The 24,422-nt window shown below is 33.9% G+C and overlaps 2 protein-coding genes across 5 annotated transcripts; one reads left to right on the top strand and one right to left on the bottom strand.

The window, feature by feature from the left end:
* Window positions 1–3,672: 3,672 nt before the first annotated feature.
* LOC107819562 (uncharacterized) lies at window positions 3,673–16,793 on the top strand. Of its 4 annotated transcripts, none has more exons than XR_012703604.1 (10): window positions 3,673–4,047; window positions 4,145–4,196; window positions 10,331–10,382; window positions 10,520–10,605; window positions 11,223–12,294; window positions 13,123–13,354; window positions 14,222–14,357; window positions 14,674–14,803; window positions 14,894–15,017; window positions 15,600–16,793. XR_012703604.1 is itself a non-coding variant. In XM_075240511.1 (10 exons), the coding sequence occupies exons 1-10, from the start codon at window positions 3,962–3,964 to the stop codon at window positions 15,663–15,665; spliced, it is 2,001 nt and encodes a 666-aa protein (XP_075096612.1). In that variant the 5' UTR covers window positions 3,673–3,961; the 3' UTR covers window positions 15,666–16,793. The 4 variants fall into 4 exon arrangements, 3 of the variants coding, with proteins under 3 accessions (XP_075096612.1, XP_075096613.1, XP_075096614.1); XM_075240511.1 differs by having other exon boundaries at window positions 14,709–14,803; XM_075240512.1 differs by lacking the exon at window positions 10,331–10,382 and having other exon boundaries at window positions 3,687–4,047; window positions 14,709–14,803.
* Window positions 16,794–16,970: 177 nt separating this feature from the next.
* LOC107819561 (triacylglycerol lipase OBL1-like) lies at window positions 16,971–22,058 on the bottom strand. Its single transcript, XM_016645678.2, has 5 exons — window positions 21,712–22,058; window positions 20,629–20,822; window positions 20,468–20,501; window positions 18,133–18,758; window positions 16,971–17,539 (listed from the first exon to the last, which is right to left on the bottom strand). Exons 1-5 carry the CDS (start codon window positions 22,019–22,021, stop codon window positions 17,261–17,263), a joined length of 1,443 nt encoding a protein of 480 aa, XP_016501164.2. The 5' UTR covers window positions 22,022–22,058; the 3' UTR covers window positions 16,971–17,260.
* Between the last annotated feature and the right edge of the window lie 2,364 nt (window positions 22,059–24,422).

Below are 24,422 nucleotides of genomic sequence, written 5' to 3' on the forward strand. Positions count from 1 at the left end.
TTATGTTATTAAGAAAAATTCTAATATTAAGAATATATAAATCTCAAACTAAAATTAACATTAGATAAATTTCATCTTAAGACTACTAATTACAACATAAACATATTTAAAATTTATAATTATTCGTATATTAAAAGATGAAAATATACATATACATATACATATATATATATATATATATATATATATATATATATATATATATATATATATATATAGGTAAAATAGGAAAAAATATTGTAACAACAAAAAGGCATTTGAGAAAAGCCTCTTGCTCGGTCAACATAATTATCTTGTTCTTGGATAGTACATACCTTGTATTTAAATAAACAAAGTCAAATTACTAATATAAACATTTAAAAATAGATTGTATAAATTTAAATCAATGTTTTAAAAAGCGGGGGCGTGAGGCGACACGTTTTACCTCTGATGAGGCGAAGCGTAAGCCCCGAGGGTATTAAAGAAAACAAAGAACTTTTTCCTAGTAAAACGAAGATAATATTTAAAGTATCAATGAAATTTCTATTTTTGCGTAGAAAATACTTTTACTCTTGCCCAAACAATTAGCTCTCCTAAAAGAAGTATGCTATAGCAACCGTTCTTTCGGTTACTTATATGATCTTATTTAAAATAAAACGACAATTATCTATTTACACAAAATGTGGAAGCATGAATTGAATGAGGACTCAAAGGAATTGGACCTTAATCGTCCAATTTCATTGGTTATTAAATTACTGAATTATTCATGTAGTTGAAAAACAAAAGTGTTTAACCACCGAACTTTCACCACCGAACTTCCTATAATTATAAAGTTATGTGTATATCTTTTCATACGTATGTTGCAATCATCACATACACACAGAAAGCTTAAGCTTGAATGAATTAATAGATCTAAAATAGTTCGGGATCCGAATAGCCTCTCTAATTACTTATCAGAAGAGAAAAACTAACCCCATAATAGAGTTTGTTAAAATCCAAAAAATGTTACAAAATTAGTTTAACTCGTTCATAAAATCTAACAAAATGAGTTTATTATAGTACTGATCTCCGCACTAAACGTCTACAAAAAATAAAGTTTTTTTTCATTATGTCCCCCCTCAAAAAAGTAGCGAAATTTGAACCAATATGAGATGAGCCCAGAAAAAGGGAAAAGGAACAACAAAATACATCAACAGCCTTGTGTTAAGTTGATCCCTTCATGACTTGCATCAATACTGTCAATATTCTCATTGCGATGCGTCTTTATTTTGTGCTTCACCTGCATCCAAAAAACCAATCAAAATAGTCAACTCACTATTTTCAAATTATAAACTTATAATAAGCAGAGCAGACAACTAAGAAAATCTGGAAGTTCCAAAAACGCCAAAAAGAGCTTTGCGACTTTTCATTTTATACTTCATCTGCATAAAAAAATAAAATAATCAGAGTAGTCAATTTTGACTATTCTCAAACCATCAAATTATTATAAAATAGAATATAAAGAAAAGAAAGTAGACCTTGAAGTTGCAAAAAGTTTCAAAGTGATCTCTTCCGTTGAGAGAAGAAAATAATGCAGTTCTGTTGAATGTTGGGTGCACTTAAATGGATACAGTGAAGGTTAGAAATCAGAATGGATTGACTTTTGAAATTCTCTGTTAATGACCTTGCTAAATAGGGGAAGGGGAAAAAGCGTTACAAAATATTTATAGAGCCCCTTTTGGTGAGGAGTCTTTTCCAAAACGTATAGTAAAAGTGTAAACGAAAGAATCTGTAATGTCACATCTTATATATATAAGAAATAATTACTTAACGGAAAAATAAGGAGAAAAATGCCAAATAAATGAGAGAAGAGATAAATAGTAATGCTAGCTCAAGAGATGTGCCATGTCAGCATTCATTTGCCCTCCTTTATATATTTATATAGATAAGCATATGTTAATATATCAATTAATAATAAGCAATTATAGGGCAAGAAGGAAGTATTGGAACGGTAGAATAAGGTTTCAGAAGTTGACTTTTGGAGTTTTTAAACTGAATGGTTTAAAGAGTACAATAAAAGTGGGCAACCAAAGAGACTCAATCTATTATTGAGCTAATTTACTTAAATAAAAATAAGAGAAAAAGGCAAAAAAGGAGAGAAAAGATAAATATGATCCTTGGACAAAGAGAGATGTCAAGTCACCTTGCATATATATATATATATATATATATATATATAGAAAGGAAGTAATACTACTATATATATATAGGGGTAGCCGGTAGGAAGTACTTAAAAAATACATAAGAATTTTGTGTCTAAATTATTTGAACAAAAAATCATGAGATAGTAGTCAATTAGTAGACCTATTAGTGGATAGTAATAAATAAGCGGGTTACAAAAAAGCGACTAATAAGTAAATCTATTAATAGTATTTAGAATTATATATTATTTTGGGGTGAAAGTCATTTACATCTTCCAAGTATATTTTAAAAATCAAACTCATCTTCCAACTTTGAACAATTATTATTTTCATCCTTTTATCCTATGCAATATCTATTTTATCCTTTGGCATATTCAACTCCCCATATACGTAATATCTTTTTTAATATTATATAGATATTTTAATGCAAGTATAATTTATTCATAATTTAAGTAATATTATATCTTATTATATAATTTAATCTAAGTTCATTAACATTATAAATAAAGTAATTAAATTATGAATTTATTACAAAATATATTGCTACTTTATTATTATTATTTTAATATTATGTATATTAAAATGCATATAATATCGGTGTGTGTGATTTTAAGTTCCACTATTTTTGTTATTTTTCATGTCTATATAAAAATTTTGAGTTTTGATTGTTATTAGTATATTTTTTCTAAATTATAATTAAAGTTCATGTAAAGTGTAAATAGATAATTTTTGGTAATATATTATAAAGCTTACCTCTATTTTTCGCCAGTTATTTTTTATTATCTGTACTGTATAATTTATAAAATTTTCATCTTCTTTTATTCTCAATTTTATAAATAGATTGAGTTTTGATTGCTATTAATAAAATTACTAATACGAGTAAATTATTTATTGTTTTTTTTTCATTTATTTCACTATGACCGTCATTTACATTCTTTTTAATTTCAAAAAAGTTTATTTAATTTGTCTATAGTTAAGTCGATAACATAATAAAATGAAAAAATATTATTATATTAAAGAATAAAAATAAGAGATAAAATTTGTAGAGGGTAAAATAGGTATTTTAGGAAGTCACTTTTGATATGAGGAGAAAAATGATATTTGTTCAAAGTTGGAGGATGAGTTTGATTTCTAAACCAAATTTGGGAGATGTAAATGATTTTCACCCATTATTTTATCTTTTGACCAAAAAGAAAAGTTTATTAATATTAGGATAATTAGTACACAAATATTAACTGCTAAACTCATCATAAGTGTCGTGCCAAAATAACTTTTTTTTTTGTAGTATGTTTGTGTAATATTTCTGTTGTCGTTAAAAGTGAAGTTATTATTAAGATCGATTGGGTTTTTTTTCAAAATTTTGGAAAATTATTTAGAAAAAAGTTGAAAAGTTTTTTAATTGTTCCAAACATTGTTCTTCTGCTCCCCAAATATTTACTACTATAAATAAATCTTAAAAAAAGAAAACAAAAACTATGAGTAATTGACTAGCCAAACATATCTTCAACATTCACAAAGAAACAGAATTTCAATTTTTATTTTCGAAAATCCTTTTTGCCCAAAGGGCCGGACCGCCGCAATGTCCAAGTTGTTTTCCTGCAAATTCAACGTTTCGGCTTGAAGATAGTCTTACGTTGAAACTTTTTCCTGAAAAAGAGCGGCGTTTCAACTCAGAAACGACCCGAAGGCGTTGATTTCTTACGGTCCTTATCGGTGCCCGTGTGTGTATATAGTAATGTAATAGTATAAGCTTTTCTCAGCAACTGACTTGCACAGTAAGTAGAGATTTTTATCAGAAACAAATGGAAAGCGTAACGCGTGAAGCAGAAGAAGGTTTAGCAGTTGCAGCTCTCGGCTCTCTCTTCAAACTTACCGAAGTTCATCTTTCGTGAGCACTCTTTTCCCCCTCTTTTTTATTTTGAGTTTCTATAATTAGCTGTTAGGGCAAGTGATTTTCGAACTGCAAATTTGTTTGATTTTTACAGAGATTATTCGTCATGGCAAATGCAAGAAGCGCAGATTTTTCTGGAATCTGCGGTAAGTTCACTTGTCCTTTTTTAATTTTTCTACTAGGTATGTGCATAAAGAAAAGTAAAATCCCGCGTTAATATCGAAACAAATATTGAGAAGTACCGAACTATCACTCTCTAGGCGCACGATAGTTTGCCCTTTCTAACATGCGCGCCGAGGAAGAACACCAATAAAGCTCCCGTACCAAATCGGAGAAACGAGCTTAATACTCCACTACGTGTTGCTAATATAGCTGAAGCAAGGCCGATTTCAGGATGTATTAAGCTCAATTCCAACAACGCAAAGACAAATCTCGAACTTAGGGCTGTCAGAAAACTAGCTTACGCAGCCAGTAACTGCCCAGAGGAATAAAACTCATAATGGAACTCAGGGCAAATTATAGTTCAGGGAAACAGATTAGCATCGAGAGGAATGAAGTTGCATTACGTAGCCCGTACAATCCGGAATAGTGAGAAAATTGTCGAATTATCACGAAGTGAAGTGGAGAAGGAGACTGAGAAATGGAAGCAAGCAATTATCCTTATGTGGTAGGGGATACGCCAACTGTTGGTTCACTGGAGCGATTCATTGCCACACAATGGAATTTCATCTCAAAGCCAAAGGTGTTATATCACGATGATGGTTACTTTGTTATCTGGTTTTACAGCATGGAAGATAGGGATGCGGTGCTGTATTCTGGGCCTCACACTATAAGCAACAAGCCAGTTATTACTGAAGTTTGGTCCCCAGAATTCATCTTCAATGATGAGATACTGAAAACTATTCCACTTTGGGTAAAGCTTCCTAATCTAACCTTGAACTGTTGGAGTGTGGAATAGGATAGAGAGTCGGTTGAGAATTCCATTATTTGCAGATGATTGTACCACTAAAAATGATCGTATTTCCTATGTGGAATTTTGCCAAGGTGGAGATTTGTTGAAGTTTGGCAAAATGCCAAAGTCCCACATTGGTTGGGAGTTAAGTTTGGGGGGATTTTTCCCCTATAAAAGAAGGCCTAATGTTTAGGATTGAAACACACCTCTCATTTGCCTTCTCATCTGTTTAAGGCATTTGTATCTTCTCTCTTTAGTATTATTTCACTTGTATTTTGGAGTGGAATAAAATATTGGTTGTGTCCGAGGAGTAGGCAAAATTAGCCGAACCTCGTAAATTCTGGTGTTCCCTTTATTGTTGCTTTATTGTCTTATTTATTATTTGGTGGCTGTCATAATTTTTGGTATAGTAGTTGTGACTTATTCACACTATATACATTTGGTTTCCGCAACAATTGGTATCAGAGCCAAGGTACTGTCTAAGTATGCTCTGTGGTTGCAGCATAGTCTGATCTTCCACATCAGAAAAGATTTATCTTGGTAACTGAGTCAAGGTTCTGTCTGAGTATGCTCTGTGGTTGCAGCTTAGTCTGATCTTCTACATCAGAAAGGAAATAATCTTGATTTGTGTCGTCAGCTATTAAATAATATTTGTGTCAAATATGGGAGACAATAAACAAGAAGAATCTACATCAAGTGTCAACAATACATCATCATTGGTATCTTCGCTTATGACAAGAATTGTGTCAAATGCGAAATTTGCGGTAGAAATTTTTGACGGGTCCGGGCATTTTGGGATGTGGCAAGGCGAGGTTCTAGATGTCCTTTTTCAACAAGGGCTAGATCTGGCCATTGAAGAAAAGAAACCAGATGTTATTGGAGAAGAAGATTGGAAGATTCTCAACCGTGTTGCTTGCGGTACCATTCGATCCTTCCTTGCTAGAGAGCAGAAATATCCATACACAAAGGAAACTTCTGCAAGTAAATTATGGAAAGCACTAGAGGATAAATTTTTGAAGAAAAATAGTCAAAATAAATTGTACATGAAGAAGAGACTGTTTCACTTCACCTATGTTCCTGGTACCACGATGAATGAACATATCACCAGTTTCAATAAGTTGGTCACAGATTTGCAAAATATGGATACAACTTATGATGATGGTGACTTGGCCTTGATGTTGTTGGCGTCACTTCCTGATGAGTACGAGCACCTTGAAACTACTCTACTCCATGGAAATGACGAAGTTTCTCTTAGAGAAGTTTGTTCGGCTTTGTACAACTATGAACAAAGAAAGCGAGAAAAACAGAAGGGCGGAGAAGGAGAAGCACTATTTGTGAGGGGTCGTCCTCAAAGTCAAACGAGGACAAAGAAGGGAAGATCCAAGTCAAGATCCAGACCCAGCAAAGATGAATGTGCCTTTTGTCGAGAAAAAGGGCACTGGAAGAAAGACTGTTCGAAGTTGAAGAATAAGGCCAAACATAACAATGGAAAGGCCATTATAGATTCAAATGTAGCTGATTGTGATGATTCAGATTTCTCATTAGTTACAACAGAGTCATCAACATCATCAGACATATGGTTGATGGACTCGGCTTGTAGCTATCATATGTGTCCCAACAGGGACTGGTTCGTGGAATTTCAAGAAGGAGAATATGGAGTCGTCCACACAGCGGATAACAACCCTCTTACCTCATATGACATTGGTTCAATACGATTAAGGAACCATGATGGAATGATCAGAACATTAACAGATGTTCGATATGTACCGGATTTGAAGAAGAATCTCATCTCTGTGGGAGCCCTGGAATCAAAAGGGTTTAAAATCATTGCAGAAAATGGAGTGATGAGAGTATGTTCCGGTGCACTAGTGGTAATGAAGGCTAATCGGAAGAATAATAATATGTACCGCTATTGTGGCAGTACAGTTATTGGGACAGCGACAGTGACATCCAGTGACGACAAAGAGGCAGAAGCAACCAAGCTATGGCACATGCGCTTGGGACATGCTGGAGGAAAATCCTTGAAAACTCTATCAGATCAAGGATTGTTAAAAGGAGTCAAGGCTTGCAACTTGGAGTTTTGTGAGCATTGTGTTAAAGGGAAACAGACAAGGGTTAAATTTGGTACAGCGATCCATAATACTAAAGGCATTTTGGATTATGTACACTCTGATGTTTGGGGTCCTTCCAAAACACCTTCATTGGGTAGGAAGCACTATTTTGTAACCTTTGTTGATGATTTTTCCCGAAGATTATGTGTGTATACAATGAAGAGCAAAGATGAAGTGTTGGGAATTTTTCTCAAATGGAAGACGATTGTGGAGAATCAGACAGGCAGGAGGATCAAGTGTATTCGCACAGACAATGGAGGTGAATACAAAAATGATCATTTCAGTAAGGTCTGTGAAAATGATGGCATCGTCCGACACTTCACTGTTAGACATACACCACAACAGAATGGAGTGGCAGAACGTATGAACCGGACCTTGCTGGAGAAGGTACGGTGTATGTTGTCCAATGCTGGCTTGGGCAAAGAATTTTGGGCTGAGGCAATTACATATGCATGCCACCTCATTAATCGTCTACCATCTGCTGCTATTGATGGCAAGACACCATTTGAAAAATGGTACGGAAAACCTGCTGTAGATTATAACTCTTTGCACGTGTTTGGCTCAACTGCATATTATCATGTGACGGAGTCAAAATTGGATCCAAGGGCAAAGAAGGCTATTTTTATGAGAATTACTTCTGGAGTCAAAGGATATCGCTTATGGTGTCCTATGACAAAGAAAGTAATATTCAGCAGAGATGTTACCTTTGATGAATCTGCTATGGTAAATAAGGTAACAGAAGACACCAAACAAAATAAAGGTGCTTCTAAGCAGGTGGAGTTTGAGGGAAAATTTATTTTTCCTACACAAGAAGCAGAGGAGGAAACAAATGAAGATTACCCTCTGGAAGGAGAGCCAGTAGAGGAGATTCCAACTCAGGAACCTCAACAACAACTTGAATCAATAGCAACCAGCAGGCCAAAAAGAACAATAACGAAACCTGTTCGTCTCATAGAGACGGTTGCTTGTGCAACCTCAATTGTAGCTGATGATGTTCCTACTACTTATAAAGACGCTGTCCAAAGTTCAGAAGAAGATAAGTGGAGGATTGTCATGAATGATGAAATACAGTCCCTTCATCAGAATCATACATGGAGATTGGCCAATCTCCCGAAGGGAAAGAAAGCAATTGGGTGCAAATGGGTATTTGCAAAGAAGGAAGGATTTCCTAACCAAGTAGATGTTCGCTACAAAGCAAGATTGGTGGCCAAAGGATATGCTCAAAAGGAGGGAATTGATTACAATGAAGTGTTTTCTCCAGTTGTAAAACATTCCTCCCTTAGAATTATGTTGGCTTTGGTAGCACAATTGGATTTGGAACTAGTTCAGATGGATGTAAAAACTGCGTTTTTACATGGAAACTTGGAGGAGGAAATCTACATGACTCGGCCAGAAGGATTCAAAGTTGCTGGAAAAGAAAATATGGTGTGCAAACTTGAAAAATCGTTGTACGGATTGAAACAATCTTCTAGACAATGGTACAAGCGATTTGACGAGTTTATGTTGCGGCAAGGGTACAAGAGAAGCAAATACGATCATTGTGTGTATTTGCACAAGCTTAAAGATGGTTCCTTTGTATATCTTCTCCTATATATTGATGATATGTTGATAGCTTCCAAGAATTCGGAAGAAATTGATAAGTTGAAGATTCAACTGAAGAAGGAGTTCGAGATGAAGGATTTGGGTGAGGCAAAGAAAATTCTTGGCATGAAGATAATTAGAGATAGACGTTCAAAGAAACTCTGTTTATCTCAAAAGGAATATTTGAAGAGAGTACTTCAACGTTTTGGCATAGATGACAAGACTAAGCCAGTTAGTACTCCACTTGCTTCCCATTTTAAGCTAAGTACTATTATGTCGCCAATGGATGAAGCTGAACGAGAGTACATGTCAAAGGTACCATACGCAAATGCTGTTGGTAGCTTGATGTATGCAATGGTTTGCACAAGGCCTGACATTTCACAAGCTGTTGGAGTTATTAGCAGATATATGCACAATCCAGGGAAGGAGCATTGGCAAGCTGTGAAGTGGATTCTACGGTATATTCATAATACTGTAGATATCAGGTTAGTTTTTGAGCAGGAATACAATCAGTCTGTAGTTGGATATTGTGACTCAGATTTTGCGGGTGATCTGGACAAACGAAGATCAACTACTGGTTATGTGTTTACTTTTGCAAAAGCACCAGTTAGTTGGAAGTCTACTTTGCAGTCAACAGTTGCTTTGTCTACAACAGAGGCAGAGTACATGGCTATTACAGAGGCTGTGAAGGAGGCAATTTGGCTTCAAGGATTGCTAAAGGAGCTTGGTGTTGAACAAAAAGGTATCACAATTTTTTGTGATAGTCAAAGTGCTATTCAATTAGCGAAGAACCAAGTTTATCATGCAAGGACGAAACATATTGATGTTCGGTATCATTTCGTACGAGAAATCATAGAAGAAGGAGGAGTCACAATGAAGAAAATTCATACTACGGAGAATCCTGCTGATATGCTAACTAAGGTGGTGACTGCGATCAAGTTTCAACATTGTTTGGATTTGATCAACATTGTTGAACACTGAAGATTGAAGATGAAGACACAACCAAAATTTGTTATTGAGAGAGAATTGAAAATGTGGAATTTTGCCAAGGTGGAGATTTGTTGAAGTTTGGCAAAATGCCAAAGTCCCACATTGGTTGGGAGTTAAGTTTGGGGGGATTTTTCCCCTATAAAAGAAGGCCTAATGTTTAGGATTGAAACACACCTCTCATTTGCCTTCTCATCTGTTTAAGGCATTTGTATCTTCTCTCTTTAGTATTATTTCACTTGTATTTTGGAGTGGAATAAAATATTGGTTGTGTCCGAGGAGTAGGCAAAATTAGCCGAACCTCGTAAATTCTGGTGTTCCCTTTATTGTTGCTTTATTGTCTTATTTATTATTTGGTGGCTGTCATAATTTTTGGTATAGTAGTTGTGACTTATTCACACTATATACATTTGGCTTCCGCAACAACTAAACCATTACCTGAGACTATAAAAATTCTGGAAGGTGTTTTGAACAAGAGGTGGTGTATGTTTGAAAGCTTGAGTACGATGGTACATGCCTGCAGATAGGGCATTTCTGCCAGGCAAATAAGTAACCGAAGCAGGCTCAACTGACTAAACATTTCGTTACAGGTTATGCATCTCAGTATACCCTTATTATGTATTTTTTTTTATTTTTTATTTTAATGCAGAAACCAGTTCAGAACTCTGATTTCTACAAAAATAATGCACCTCCATTAAATGGTAAGTGTTTTTTTGGGTTCCCTCGTTTCATTAGTTAATTGCCTGATTACTTGTTCATTTGATTTTTTGGTTATTAAGGATTTTCAAGTGATATTGGAAAATTAGGAGTAGACAGTTGTTCTGTTTTGTCTTGGCAGAGTTTGGCTCTTTCCCGGAAGACTTGGAGCTTATCAGACAAATGAATGAAATGGGACTCCCCATGTCATTCCACACTAACAAGGAGGTATCATACTCCTTTTCTGTTTTAACTTGTTTGATTTTCACATGTTTGCTTTTTATATAAGCTCCAGGTAGTAGACCTCTACATCATTTCCATAATTCCTGTAAACAATTCTGCCACTCTAGATGATACTTATTTTTCAATAATTGATGCTTTCATCAGAAAAAACTTTTACTCATATCCGGTCTCTGCATAATATCTTTTTCGTTGTCTTCTGATTAACATATGATAGTTCAAGATTCTATATTTGAGTAGCATTCCAGTTTTTCCTGATAGTGAGACTGCATTACGATGATATTGTTTAATGGAGAAATGAGATTCTACTCTTTTTAAAGGTTTCAATCTGCAGTGAAAATAATGCATGAATCAGGTCCTTAGATGATAACTAGGTTAAGAATTCAATCAGTAGTTGTTAAGGATATTCACTCATGGTATGGTAAGTGAAATCGTTGTTTCATTTCAAGTTTCTGTTTAGGTATTCATTAAATAATTGACTAATATGTTTAAATGGTTCAATTAAGTCCTAGATCCCCGTAGAAATTCTGCTAGATTATGTTGGCATCTTGTACTCCGACAAGGGGTATAACTTCTTCCCTGTATGTCTCCATCTCTTCTTCCAGAAGAGAAATCGAGCAGTTCTGGGAAAAATAAAGAAGGGAAAGAAGACGAGTCTTTGGTCCTGTGAGAATACTCAGGATGAAGTGCTAAATTCAATACAAGAGCAGAGGGAAGAATGTGAGTCTAATGGTACTCTACACAGCAACTCAAACAAGGTTTCTTCCTCCATGTTAATTCTTGGACAAAGTGAATTCCCATCCTGTTATACCGAGGATGGTTTAGTCAATTGTCTTAATGGTGGAGAAGAAAGTTGGAACAAATTGAGCGCTGGTTGTGTTCACACGTCCCTTGAATGCGCTGGTTGCAATCGGCGATCGGATCTAAGTCTGGATAATGCAAAGGATACTGTCTCTACGTGTGAAAAAGTTCAATTGAAAAAAGATGTAGTAGTAATAGTTGGCTCAAGTTTGGAATGCGGTAATAATGCAGAAAGCTGTCCAATTGATAGCAGTGTTGATAGTGGATGGATCAGTGGAGAGGGATTAAATGGTCATTGTGAGAGAAATCCCTTAAATGGGGAGCAGATGGAGTATGCCTGTGTTGGAAATCCTTTAAATGGAGAGCAAGTAGAATCTACTGCTATGCAAATGACTGAGCATCACACAGAAGATGGGCAACTCTGCAGTTATTTTGGTGAAGAGCTACATAATTGTAATACAACTGGTAACAATTGTGAAGAGACAATTAATGATTGGAGGTTGTATTGGGACAACGATCACCAAAGAAACTACTTTTATAATGTGGTGACTATGCAATCTACATGGGATCCACCTCCAGGATTGGACGACCTAGTATTTACTAATTTTACTACCAAGCAACCCGAGATGGCACTTGAAACAGTGGAGTTGGAGGATGCAGATTTAAAAGAATCTAATAATATGCAAACTTCTGCAAGTATACAGTCTGACCTTGACATTGCAGACGGATTTAGAGATGATGAGGTATTGTTGGACGGACAACTCAATGATTCAGAGGGGACAGGACAATTTGCTGACAGTAGTTTAAGCTCTACCAAACAGAAAAAGAGAGTTAGGAAGACAAAATTCAAAGGGAAGTTATCGATAGAAAGTCAAGGTTTGTGCCTTGAACTATCCTTAAATCTGTCCTTGCATTTATATGCTTTAATGTTTACCACATTAACTGTGTTGGTTCTCTGCAAGATGAGTGGGTAATTAATTACTCCCTCCGTTTCAAAAAATGAACCTTTTACTATTTGGGTAGTCAAACAAGCTTTTGTTTGACCATGATTTTAGCAAATGATTTTTAACTATTGTGACTTATAGTACTTGTTATGAAGTTTCTAAATATGTAAATTTTATTTCAAAAAACTTAAAGAATCTATGTATAAATTTACACCAAAAATTAGTCAATTTGACCCTCGTACTCCAAAAAGGTTCAAACAAATTTAAATGGAGGGAGTATGAATTATTGGTAAGCATGTTTTGTTAGTTATTTATCTATGGTTTTCTCTGATTTAAGTGTTTCTTTCCAACAGTGTTCTCAACTAGAATGCTACGTTTTGTCAGGTTCAACTCAACGAATGTGAAATTTGATAAGTAGTATATACTTCTCTTCTAAATTTCTGTACCTGAAATTTGCTGCTGACAGTTCAATAGTTTGTAGCCGAAGTTCAGAATCTCTTTCTTCAATGGCTATGGTTGTAGCTAGAGTTCAAATTACTTTGGTAAACTTGAACAAGAAAGTCTTTTGGCATTGCTGACTTTATTGAGTAAACTGCTTCGGCATCGGATACTGTGGTTCACCTCCGTCTCCGTTTCTATGAAATTTTTTCGTCTCTAACCTCCTTATATGTGTCAAAGTATTATTGGTTCTAGCTATGTATGAAGGTCCCGTTACCTTGCTTAATGGATATTCTTTTCTTTCTCTTTTCCTGGTACATAGAGCTGCAATTCTGCGATATTAATGAAGAACTATCTCCCAGTTTGAGCAAATATTGGTGCCAAAGGTATCTACTATTTAACAAATATGATGAAGGAATACAGATGGACGAAGAAGGGTGGTTCTCAGTTACGCCAGAGGCCATAGCCAAGCATCATGCACTTCGCTGTGGTTCTGGTACTATAGTCGATCTCTTTACTGGAGTTGGTGGAAATTCGATTCAGTTTGCTAAGAGGTTCGTACGGCTGCATTTCACTTTCTGCTTTTGGTATCTGTTGTATTAGGTTCCTTAGGTTCTTGTGAATGTAAATATTACATATCTATCCCATTACAATTGCAACTCTCAAAGATTATCGGGCCTCATATTGGAGCTTGTGCTTCGAGTTTTCCTTCTGTTACTTTAAAGGATAAAGTTAATTTCTGGTAGATTTTCTTCCTTTGTTACTTGTATGCTATCTTTTAAGACTTTTTAATGAAGGAACAAATTGCATTAATAAGGCATCAAGAAGATGCAGATTTACAAAAGATGATAAAAGAAGACACTAAGTTAGTTCCTTTACAATGTCTAAGCTAAGATCAGGGAGCTAACAAAGTCCAAAAAATTATCCACACTATTAAAAGGAGTGTGAAATATCCAACTAAATAAGCTAACTAAACAAATAACTTTTAAAGAGTTTGTTGGAGTTGAGATTCCATCAAAACATCTGCGATTCCTTTCATTCCATAAACACCAAAAAATTGCTGCTGGAATCATTGTCCAGATCCTCTTGATGGCTTTGTCAATCTCCGAAAAAGCTAGCTGATAAATGCATCTTTATTTGTTTGTAAAAATTAAATTTTATCAATTGGACATTTCCATGTCGAAGTAATTGAATCCTATTTTGGCTATATCTATATATAATGTTTCTATTTATCAGTAAACAATATTTATCTATAGAAAGTATTTATGCAGCAAAGAAAAATATATCTATGGAAAGTATTTATGCAGCACTTTGCTTAATGCTTTGCTTATCTATTCTAGCATGACTAAGATTGTGGATGCTTTCACTGACAACACACTTAAATACATGCAATTCTTAATTTTGTGGATAACTATTTTCAGGAGTAAACATGTCATTGCAATCGATATTGATCCAAAGAAAATTGACTTTGCTCAGCATAATGCTGCCATTTATGGAGTCTGTGACCAAATAGACTTCATTAGAGGTGATTCTCTTGTTTTGGCTCCAAAATTGAAGGTAACAAGTTTTTCTGTTCTCCATTACTCTTCTTACTGATGCTTGGGTGGCTCCTTCAAAGAGATGTTTGAAGACATTCTTTGCTTAGCCTTTGAAAGAGAGTGGTCTGTCACTTCATGCTACTATTTTCTTCCTGAGACATAATTCAGCTCTGGGTTTTTTTTCCTCGAATCCGTGCTGTTTGATTTAGTTTGTACGTTTTTTGTGTGTGGTTGTTTAATTCAGCTTTGATGGCTCTCTTGTTATTTTCTATGTTTGATTGTCAAATCTTGTTCAAGTGTTGTCTTATTCCTCTCTTCTTTTTTCCTCTACCTAGTTTCAAGGTTTATATTGGTCTTCGCTTTACTTCAGGCAGATGTAGTCTTCATGTCACCACCTTGGGGGGGACCAGACTATTTGAAGGAAAGAACATTTGACATGATAACCATGCTTAGGCCGCATGATGGGTATGCCATTTAGATATGCCTTGAGGATCCTCAGTTATCTATCTTAAGCGGTACTTCTGAAATTATGCATCTTTTGTGTATTATTATCAGGAATTTTCTCTTCAGCGTTGGCAGGGGAATTGCCTCCAAAGTTGTTATGTTCCTTCCAAGAAATGTTGATATCAATCAGTTGGCAGAATTGTCACTATCCGTAAATCCACCGTGGTTATTAGAGGTACTCATCCAGCATTCGGCTGCTTTTTTGCAGATATTCTTAATATGAGGGTCATGCACTAATGGTGTTATCTTTCTCTGTAATCACCTTCCACCTCCCCCCCCCCACTCAACCCAAACCACCCACCCCACCTTTTGAGCAACCTGATAGACTTTTTTTACACTAAATAAGCTTTCCAATTTATTGTTATGTTACATGGATATGTTTATGGGGTTTATGTGTGTGTGTGTGTATAAGTAACTGGAACCGGTATACCTAGCTTTTGCTAATTCGATTCTTTTCTGTAGGAAGTACCCTCGCTCATGTCAATGTTTATAGATTTGTTGTGTTCCGCTTTTCTCTATATAGAAATGTTTCCCATTCAAAAATTTGTGGTAAGTTGTGAAGAGAATGGTTTACTTGAAATAAATGATTCATTATATCAGCTGTATGTACTTATCCTCCCTAGTATTCCTTTCTCCTTTTGTTTTTTTCTTCTGCCAGTGGCTGGTGACGTATGGGAGTTCTTTGTAGTTTGGTTTCTTAATGGACTTAGTTTATTGACACGCTAGATTTTAATTCTGGTAATGCATGTGACCTTAGGTGGAGAAGAATTACTTAAATGGCAAGTTGAAAGCTGTTACAGCATACTTCTGTAAACCCTCCTGAAAGCTGTGGTCAGATGAATCTGATAATCTTTTTTGCCAAGTGGAATGATGAATACCTTCTTAAATGGCAAGTTGAAGGCTGCTACAATATACTTCTGTGAACCCTCCTTATAAGCTGTGGTCGAATGAATCTTGTAATTTCCTTTGTCAAGTGGAACGTATACCTTTCTCCGGAGCACATGGGATTTGTCTTTGCTGTGGCTTTCATCTTCTGTATAGTGATGTATGTAACAAATATGCTCATATATACTTTGTACGGTTTATATGAAGTGGAACTGGCAGCGAATGTTGTCACAGACAGCCGTTTCCATTGACATTGGTATTAGCAGGAAGGGTTAGTAGAGCTCTACTAGTTGTTAGCAGTGCAAAGGAATTCTGAGTGAAAAATTTTCGTTGTCAGTGACGGAATGGTGCATGTTTCTTATCCGTCTGGTTCTGCAAAGTACATGCGTAAGGATCTCCTGTGTGGCAATTCCATCGGATGCTAGGGTGTGACTTATCTATGAAGTTTGTGAAAATCATAGGAGAGCAGGGTTAATACCAACAGAGCCAAAAGCATGGGTGATTTCTTCTCATCCTCCTAAGGCTTAGTGGGTAGAGTTAGTACTTGGGCTAATAGGAGTTAGTAGGTAGCAGTGTAATTGTAGAGGTGCGGACAAGCTGATCATGAAACCATCGTCATTGGAAAAAAAAAAATTGTGGCAATTCCATCCACCATATTGCTGCTTACTGCAGCTGGCCGCTGTTGCTTCTGCTGCTAATTGCGAAAGTGTGCTGGAAATTGACTGGCAAAATAGACTTAGTAGGTAGAAAAAAGATTCAACTTTGTGCCTTGGTCTGACTCTCCGCTTTTTGATGTGATACGTTTGGATGAAATGGCGGTGATATGCCATTTGGAATGGAGTATATAGAAATTGTTATACTTGAACATTCATCTTGTAATTTTACTACTAGTATATGTGACCGGTAATATGGTTTGGTTATTTGGCCTAATTGTATAGTTTGTATTTTGCTTCAGTGATTAGTAGATCATGTCCTATATCCTTACATAACCATGACAGGTAGAACTTAATATTTTGTAATGTTGTGCACAATTTTGCGTTTAACCCCTCGGCTTAGCATTATTACAGATTTATGGTTGTGGTTGTTTAAACGTTTCTTTCCTTTTGTTTGGATGTGATAGCATTCACTAAAATTTGTGGATTCCCTGTTGCTTCACCTTTTTCTCTCTTATTTTTCCTCTTTTTTGAAAGTATAAGATGGATGTTAAAATACATTTTGGATATTAAAGGATAGACATTTTGGAGCAAATCTGCAGTTGATAGTTTCAAATGCGGCCAAATTCTGAACAATTCTTTGAATGCATATCTTGTAGAGGTACATAAATCTGTAGAGTTGTTAAAGACCTTCCTAGCTCTTTTTGAACTTGAGTTAGTGTGTCAATCAATATGATTTTTTTTGGCAATACAATCAATTTGAATTTCGTAAATCTAAATGGCTACCACAATTCATACACCACTCGGGGGTATTCTCGCCCCAACTGAGTAAAATGGACCAAATCCGATTTGAGTCCAAAGATGAGATGTATGTTGCAAGTTAATCGTGTTTAAGACTGCCGTCTCGAGTTGATTGGGGAAGATGAAGGATGGATCCTAAGCGGGTAAGATTAACATAATCTACTGGACCATGAGCTGATAATCCTGGGATTACTAATCCTACCATCCTAAATATTATCTCAGACCAACTTTGTCTGTAATCAGTTCCCTTTATCCAAGGGAAAATGAAACTCCTAATTAGCTCAAAAGCTGCATTCAGAACCTTTGGCAAAACCCATAGCAGTGAGAAGTAATTCTTGTTTGGTTCTTCCTCCAAAACCTGCAATTAGAAACAAGGACTCTATTGAATTGAAATCAACCCATAAACTACTGAATTTTAATTATTAAGACTGATTAACTCGTTTCCTAATCATCAATAACTTTGATAAATGTGTCTCCAATTTAATGCGCATGCAACCTTTATGCTCGAACTATACATATAAAATTTGAAAGTTCTAAAAATACCTCTCTCATCCAAAAAAATATGACAAAATTTATATAGAAGGAGTCAATATATTTTCTCTAAATTTAGCTGTAGAATTAAATACTTTTTATGTAGCTTTCAAGAAAAATGTAAAATTCATTTTAGAAAAGTTAAAAGTTGAAGCTTGAACCAAAAACTGAAATTATTTAATACACTGAACCCCTACTCTAATTTCTGCTATTCTTTTTGTGAAGGAATAATGATTACGGTAGTACTCTCAACCTATTATCTTAAAATTCTGGATTCGCCTATGACCGAGACTGAATTATTATATGAAAGAATGTCTAAGTCCTATAAAGTGGATCAATATATATATCTTAACATTCTAGATTCGCCCATGACCAAGACTAGATTATTATATATAAGAATGTCAAGTATAGAAAGTTTACCTTGCCATTGTAGAGGCTGTTGTAGTATAGACATGATCCAAAGTGCTTAAAGAAGAGAGTTTTGTCATCATAGGGCAATCTTGGCACCATATCATTGCAATATACATACCTAAAATACTTCACATCACACTTGTTGAACTTCTCCATCATAAAATTTCCAAATTGTTCATCTCCAACCCTAGGTTGTCCAAATGTATAAACTCCTTCCAATTTATCCAACAACCAATCCTCTTCATGCAAAGCTAATATAGCTGCAAATAATATTGCTAATGCACCACCTAAGCTATGTCCTGTCACTATGAATTTTGCTTTCTCATTTTTGTTCAATATTTTCTTCAAATCTTCTCTTATTTTGTAATATGCAAATAGCTTATTATTTTGTTGTTGGTTTTCTTGATCATTTATTTCTTTTGGCCAGCCTATGTTCTTTTGCAACCCTAGCGCTTTCATGAAACCTGCATGGATTTTGCCCATGCCTTCAAGATCGTACCATGAGAGGTCTATATCTGTAATCCATGCATCTGCATAAAATGGACTTGTCCCTCTAAATGCTACCACAACTAGGTTTGGATCTTCAATTTTGTCTTGAAACATTGTGGCTTGAGTCGAGTATTGTTCCTCGTAAGCTGACAATAAAATGTATAAGAAAATTTCACTTTCTGTTTGCATCTTCATTTCCTTTTTATTTATATAATATATGTTGCACAACCAAAAGAAAAGGAAATCAAGAGTGTGTGTGTGAGAGAGATAGAAAGAGAGAGTGTGTGTTTTCTTTTTTGATTTTAACTTCTATTGTACACTGACAGTGTAAATGGATTTAAATTTTAATAGACAAATCTGAAAGATAAGTACAAGTGCGACTAATAACAAAATTGTATTCAAGTTCTACTTTTCTTTGGAAAAAAAAAATCAGACACTCTATTGTATTAGAAACAAATGTGTACGACCTAAGAAGTAGAAGAATTGAATACGTAAATATTGGTAAGTCAATGTTGAGGTCTTGAAATTTCTACCTGTTTTCAAGTTTAAATTCTCTCAAGTATATATGAGCTTATGATGCTTAATATAATTTTGATGTTGCCAATATGTTAAAATGAATGTATCACTAGTTAATGATGTAAATAGCTTAACAATAAGTAAAAATAAAAATTAGGAAGTGAAAATGAAGAAGCTGTTAAAAGATCAAGGCGTAATATTCGGGTCACTGAATGACAATAGCAATATTAAAAGCAACTATCTCAATCTATTATATTACTAATTTATGGTATCGGACATCAATATCCCCAAGTACATGCCTAAATTAATTAAGTTTTTTTTAATAAGATCTGGATATGAATTAATATTCTGCTGGATCTTAATGATATGGCTAAAGTCAAAAGATTAACTCTGATTTTATAATAATTGTTAAATAACTTCTTAAATTGAGGGATAAGTAAAGCCGGAACATTATTTAATGCAGTTCGAGGATGCCACTTCGCCTATAATATAATAATGGATCTACAATTAACTTTATAATAATAAATAATTAGCTTAACTGGTCACCTACCTGCATCATATTTTACGTTTTCCGAGTGAGCAAATATATTAAGATTACAACTTTACATAGAAAGAAAGGAAAAGGTTTGGTAATCGAGCAACCTACAAGTACAACTAATCCAATGTTTAAGTTTTTTTAAAAAATCAATTCCTTCGGTTCATAATAATTGATATTTTTATACTTTTATTTTGGTTCAAAATAAGTGTTCTTTTTACATAATTAAAAATGAATTAACTTTAATTTTTCAAATTTACCTTATTTACACAATCCAATGTGTCAAGTTAACAATATAAAAATTTTATTTGAGAGTTCGTATATTCTTAAATGATATGCCAAAGGCTAAAATGTTACTTCGTCAACACGGGAGGAAGTATATGGTTATTGTCATTATCTTTTGTTTGAATCTTCCCAACCTTGGTAGGCTTTTGATCAATTTGAGAAAAGATTATTTAAGTTAAATATATCGTTATATAGTGTAAAGATTTTGACAGTATTTGATTTAATATATGATACTATATTAGTTACTTACCATTTGTACCACATTACACTTAACATTTATCGTAGTGATTTGCATGTAATATCTTTCAAATAATCTGATTGTGTAGGTATATTTTACATTAATTATTAATACATAAAACTTAAAATGTTCGAGAAAATTGAATAACTAGTTTCAAAATATAAATTCTATAAGAGGCATTGGAATTTTAGTTAATACATTATATATTTGAGAGAAGGATTAATATTTACTTTATTGGATCAAGATGTATATATCCTAATTAGCAATTTAGTACAACTTACCATTCCAGAAATTGTGCAACCCCAAGAAGTGCATCTGAAGAAAGACAAAAAAAACAATTTAATTTGTAGTACATATTTTTTCAATAGAAATAGAGTATAATGTTTCAACTTTTCTTTGCGATGAAGGGAAGATTGCTTCAATATTGTAAAGTAATAATTACCTGCCAATGATGATTGATTACTGTTTTGTTGAGGGCTTCATTTTCGTAAGATAATTTAGCAGCCATAATTGACAGGTGTGCATTATATCTGCTGTCTCCTATCTTTATTGACTTGTCTAAGTCCACTCTCACATCAAGATTTCCGATCATCGACCTGAACGTCTCCGATGACTTTTCCGGCGTTACTGTTTTTCCTATAATACCACAATTTTTTTTATTTATATACGCTGATAGCAAAAAGAATTTTATACTATATATCAATGTAAAGAATTATTATGTGATTCATGTAAATAAAAAGTAATTAGAAGTTGGACGAAGAAACCCCTGAAAATTAATGTAAACAATTATTACGCGATTCTTGTAAATAAAAAATAAGTAGAAAGTTGGACGAATTAAGAAACCCTTGAAATTAATTCTGCAATCCACGCCATGACATTTTTATGAATCTTCAACCTTGTTATGTAAATTCTACATATTTTTGTTTCATAACGTTTCAACTTTTCTTTAAGGATCAGTCGTGAGATTAAAGTCTGGAAGATACCCTTAAAGACCTTATAAGTCCTTAAATACAAGAACATTTTTTTCTTAATTAACACTATACTCTAATTCTTAAATTCAAGAACATGCAATTGAATTCGTCAGCATCATCATTTAATACTATACTCTAATTCTACTTTTCTAAAAAGAGTATTGGCTGTAGCAATAAATTTTTAAGTCTAATTTTCAGATATTCATAGCAAGCCAAAGAAATCATACACTAATTCCAACTTTCTAAATCGTAATGCATGTTATCTTGTATGCATGAACCATGCATTTAATTTGACTTCATTCTACTTGCATGTTCAAAGCAATTACTTGAAATTTCCACAGAAAAAATAGAAAAAGATATATAGAGAAAATTTTGAAATGTTCCATTTTCTGATGAATGCAAAGTAGAGAAACTCTGGTAGGGAGCGCTTCCCCTTGAATAAGTTTTACGCTTTGTGAATCCAAATTAATTTGTCAAGACCACTATAGGTTAAAAAAAGCGAAGCCCTAGCTAGTAATTTAAACAAAAGTAGAGGAAAGAATGGAAATCCAAACCTTGTATTATGTTCAAGAAAAGCTGGAGAAAACCACCATTGAATGAAGGATAATTTTGCATGAGCTCAACTATATAACCTAAACTGGCCATGGGTTTTTTAAACCAAAACAAGAATCTCTGCAATATAACGGAGATAAAAATGAGCCATCGCCGGCGAAAACCTCCGATCCTTTCTACTCCGGCCGAAACATCGAAGAAATTTCTTTTATCTAATTCACTAGAATAGAAGATACGAATGAAATCAAAGAAACTAGCTTCTTCTGGCTTTAATTCAAAGTAACCTTTACAGAATTCTTCCTTGTTAGCCATCGATGTTATAACTTACAAGATATGTGTATGAATAGTTCATAAAATGTCTATATTTATATAGTTAAAGCATTAGTCATGACCTGACACTTTGAATTAATAAACACGGTTTATCCTAATGGAATAATTAGTAAACTAATTGATAATTCAATATGAATAATATTCCCAAGTCTTTAAATTATAAGATTGTCAATTGTCAAAGTTTTAGTTAACGTAAATAAATTCCAAGTACACGATGCATGTCTTACTTTGTCTTTGGTCTAAAGATCCTTAGACAAAGTCATGGAATTGATCAGAACGTGTTTGATATACTTAATTACGTGGTTTCTCTTTGAATAGTCCTTAAGTCAGCCAATTACATTATTAATTATTTAATATATATATATAATTTGCCTTCATTTTGTTCAAATAATACTCGAGAAAATACAAATAACATGGATGTCCTATAAAGAAAGAAAAGTAGCTATAAAATACTAAGCTGAATTATTATGTTTATAAATTTTCTATCAACTTAACATTATTTATTATAAAAGAAATTTTCCTCTATTATCATAATTTAACCTATTGTAGTAGGTTGTACTTTTGTCTTATATTTTTAGGTCCTTATTATGAGCAATTACCTATACTTATTTTATTAAAGCGGAACTTATTAAAACTAATTCCAAAAAAACTCATGAGGGTGTAGTGCTCCATGTTAAGATGTCGGAGAAGAATTTACTAATTATATTTGGTGGTGGTTGACGCGTCATATCAAATGTTACTATAGAGCGATTAACAAGTGTTTAATTACCCTTATCTAACCTTATCGTTATTAGTGCAAAAAATAATAGCATCCGGATTTGTTTCCCTTTTAGGTAAAGGTGGAACTGATGATTAAAATTAATTCCTAAAGCAATCAACTACTATATGTGAGCAAATTAAGTCTAGAAGCTTTTGGCAGAATAAGGTTTGTAAAGATAGGATTGTTAAGATTTGGTAGCATATTTAGAGATATTCCAAATTAATTAGTGAATATTTTTTTTCTATTATTATAATAGAAGAAAATAAGCAGTTAAGGTAGAAATATTAAAAACGAAGGGAGTATTTTTCTATCTCCCGCAAAATGAAGGTTAATTAGTTCCTACTTCGGTAATATTATTACATTCCAAAAATGTAATTTTTAATGTGTATTTTCATACTATTTCATTTACAAACATGGGAGGAACAATCAAAAATTTGAATTTGTCGAATAGTTTATTCTTAGCACCTTTTATATATATATATATATATATATATATATATATATATATATATATATATATCGTGTTATCATGCCGTGCTTTTTATTCATTAATTTTCTAACTTTCATATTGGTGTGAGAATAGAGCTTGTTCTCTTCAACACTGTAGGGGTTTGATTTTTATGTCCAAACTCTTATAGTACTCTAATTTTTCAAATAAGTTCAGTCAGCCTCGTACTTAATTAATTGAATAGCCACCCCTGACTAAATCTAGATCTTAGAGGACCACGCACCTGCCTAATTTAGAGAAGTTTTTGACTAACTTCTACAGACATAAAATTAAATAACTTAAAAATATATAACTTCAGCAAACTTTTTCCTGATTTTAATTTCGAATACTTCTTTTTTCTAAATTCAACTTAAATATTGTCCAAACACCTAACCAAGAAACTCTCTTTAACTTATAGCCTGTTTCGCCAAGCTTCTCCCCAAGCCAAAAGTGTTAGGACTGAAAAAATCAGGTGTCATGCGGAAGCTAGCAAAACAAACCTTGAATGACGATAAATCATACAACAAAGAGAAAGATGCCAAAAGAGACACAAACATATAATGTGGTTCGGTCAACTGACCTACATCCACGGCGGAGATGAACAATCCACTATATAAAAGAGAGTATAAAATATCGTGAGAACAACCTCACGAAGAGACAAACACAAGTGAAACACTAACACTTGTCCTGTAAAGTTCTCCTTCTAAAAACGGCTCTCAAACCCCTTATAGCTACATTATGGGTGCTACTGAATGAGAAGAAAGGATCATCAATTTATAGAAGTCCAAACATTTTCCTATAAGAAAAGGGACTAGCCAAATATGAGAGATTTATAAGAAGGAAAACTCAATTATGGTAAACATGTTGCCCTTTCCTTCAAGAGATAGAAAACCCAAATATGTTAAGAAAATTAGGACAACACCTAACAATTCTCCCCCTTGGCCTAAATTTTCTGACGAAATTAACTTGATCCACCTTCTTCACATAATCTTCAACAGGTTGCATCTCCAAATCTCCATCGCAAAGTTTGTCTCAATGCGCGTAGCACTTTGGTCAAATTTCTCAAACAAAAATCCCGATTACCGTCAAATAGGTTGCGACTAGAACTGAACAAATATATACCAAAAGAGATACAA

Source organism: Nicotiana tabacum, chromosome 20 (assembly GCF_000715075.1).
Source record: "Nicotiana tabacum cultivar K326 chromosome 20, ASM71507v2, whole genome shotgun sequence".
In the NCBI taxonomy this organism is placed as follows: Eukaryota; Viridiplantae; Streptophyta; class Magnoliopsida; order Solanales; family Solanaceae; genus Nicotiana; species Nicotiana tabacum.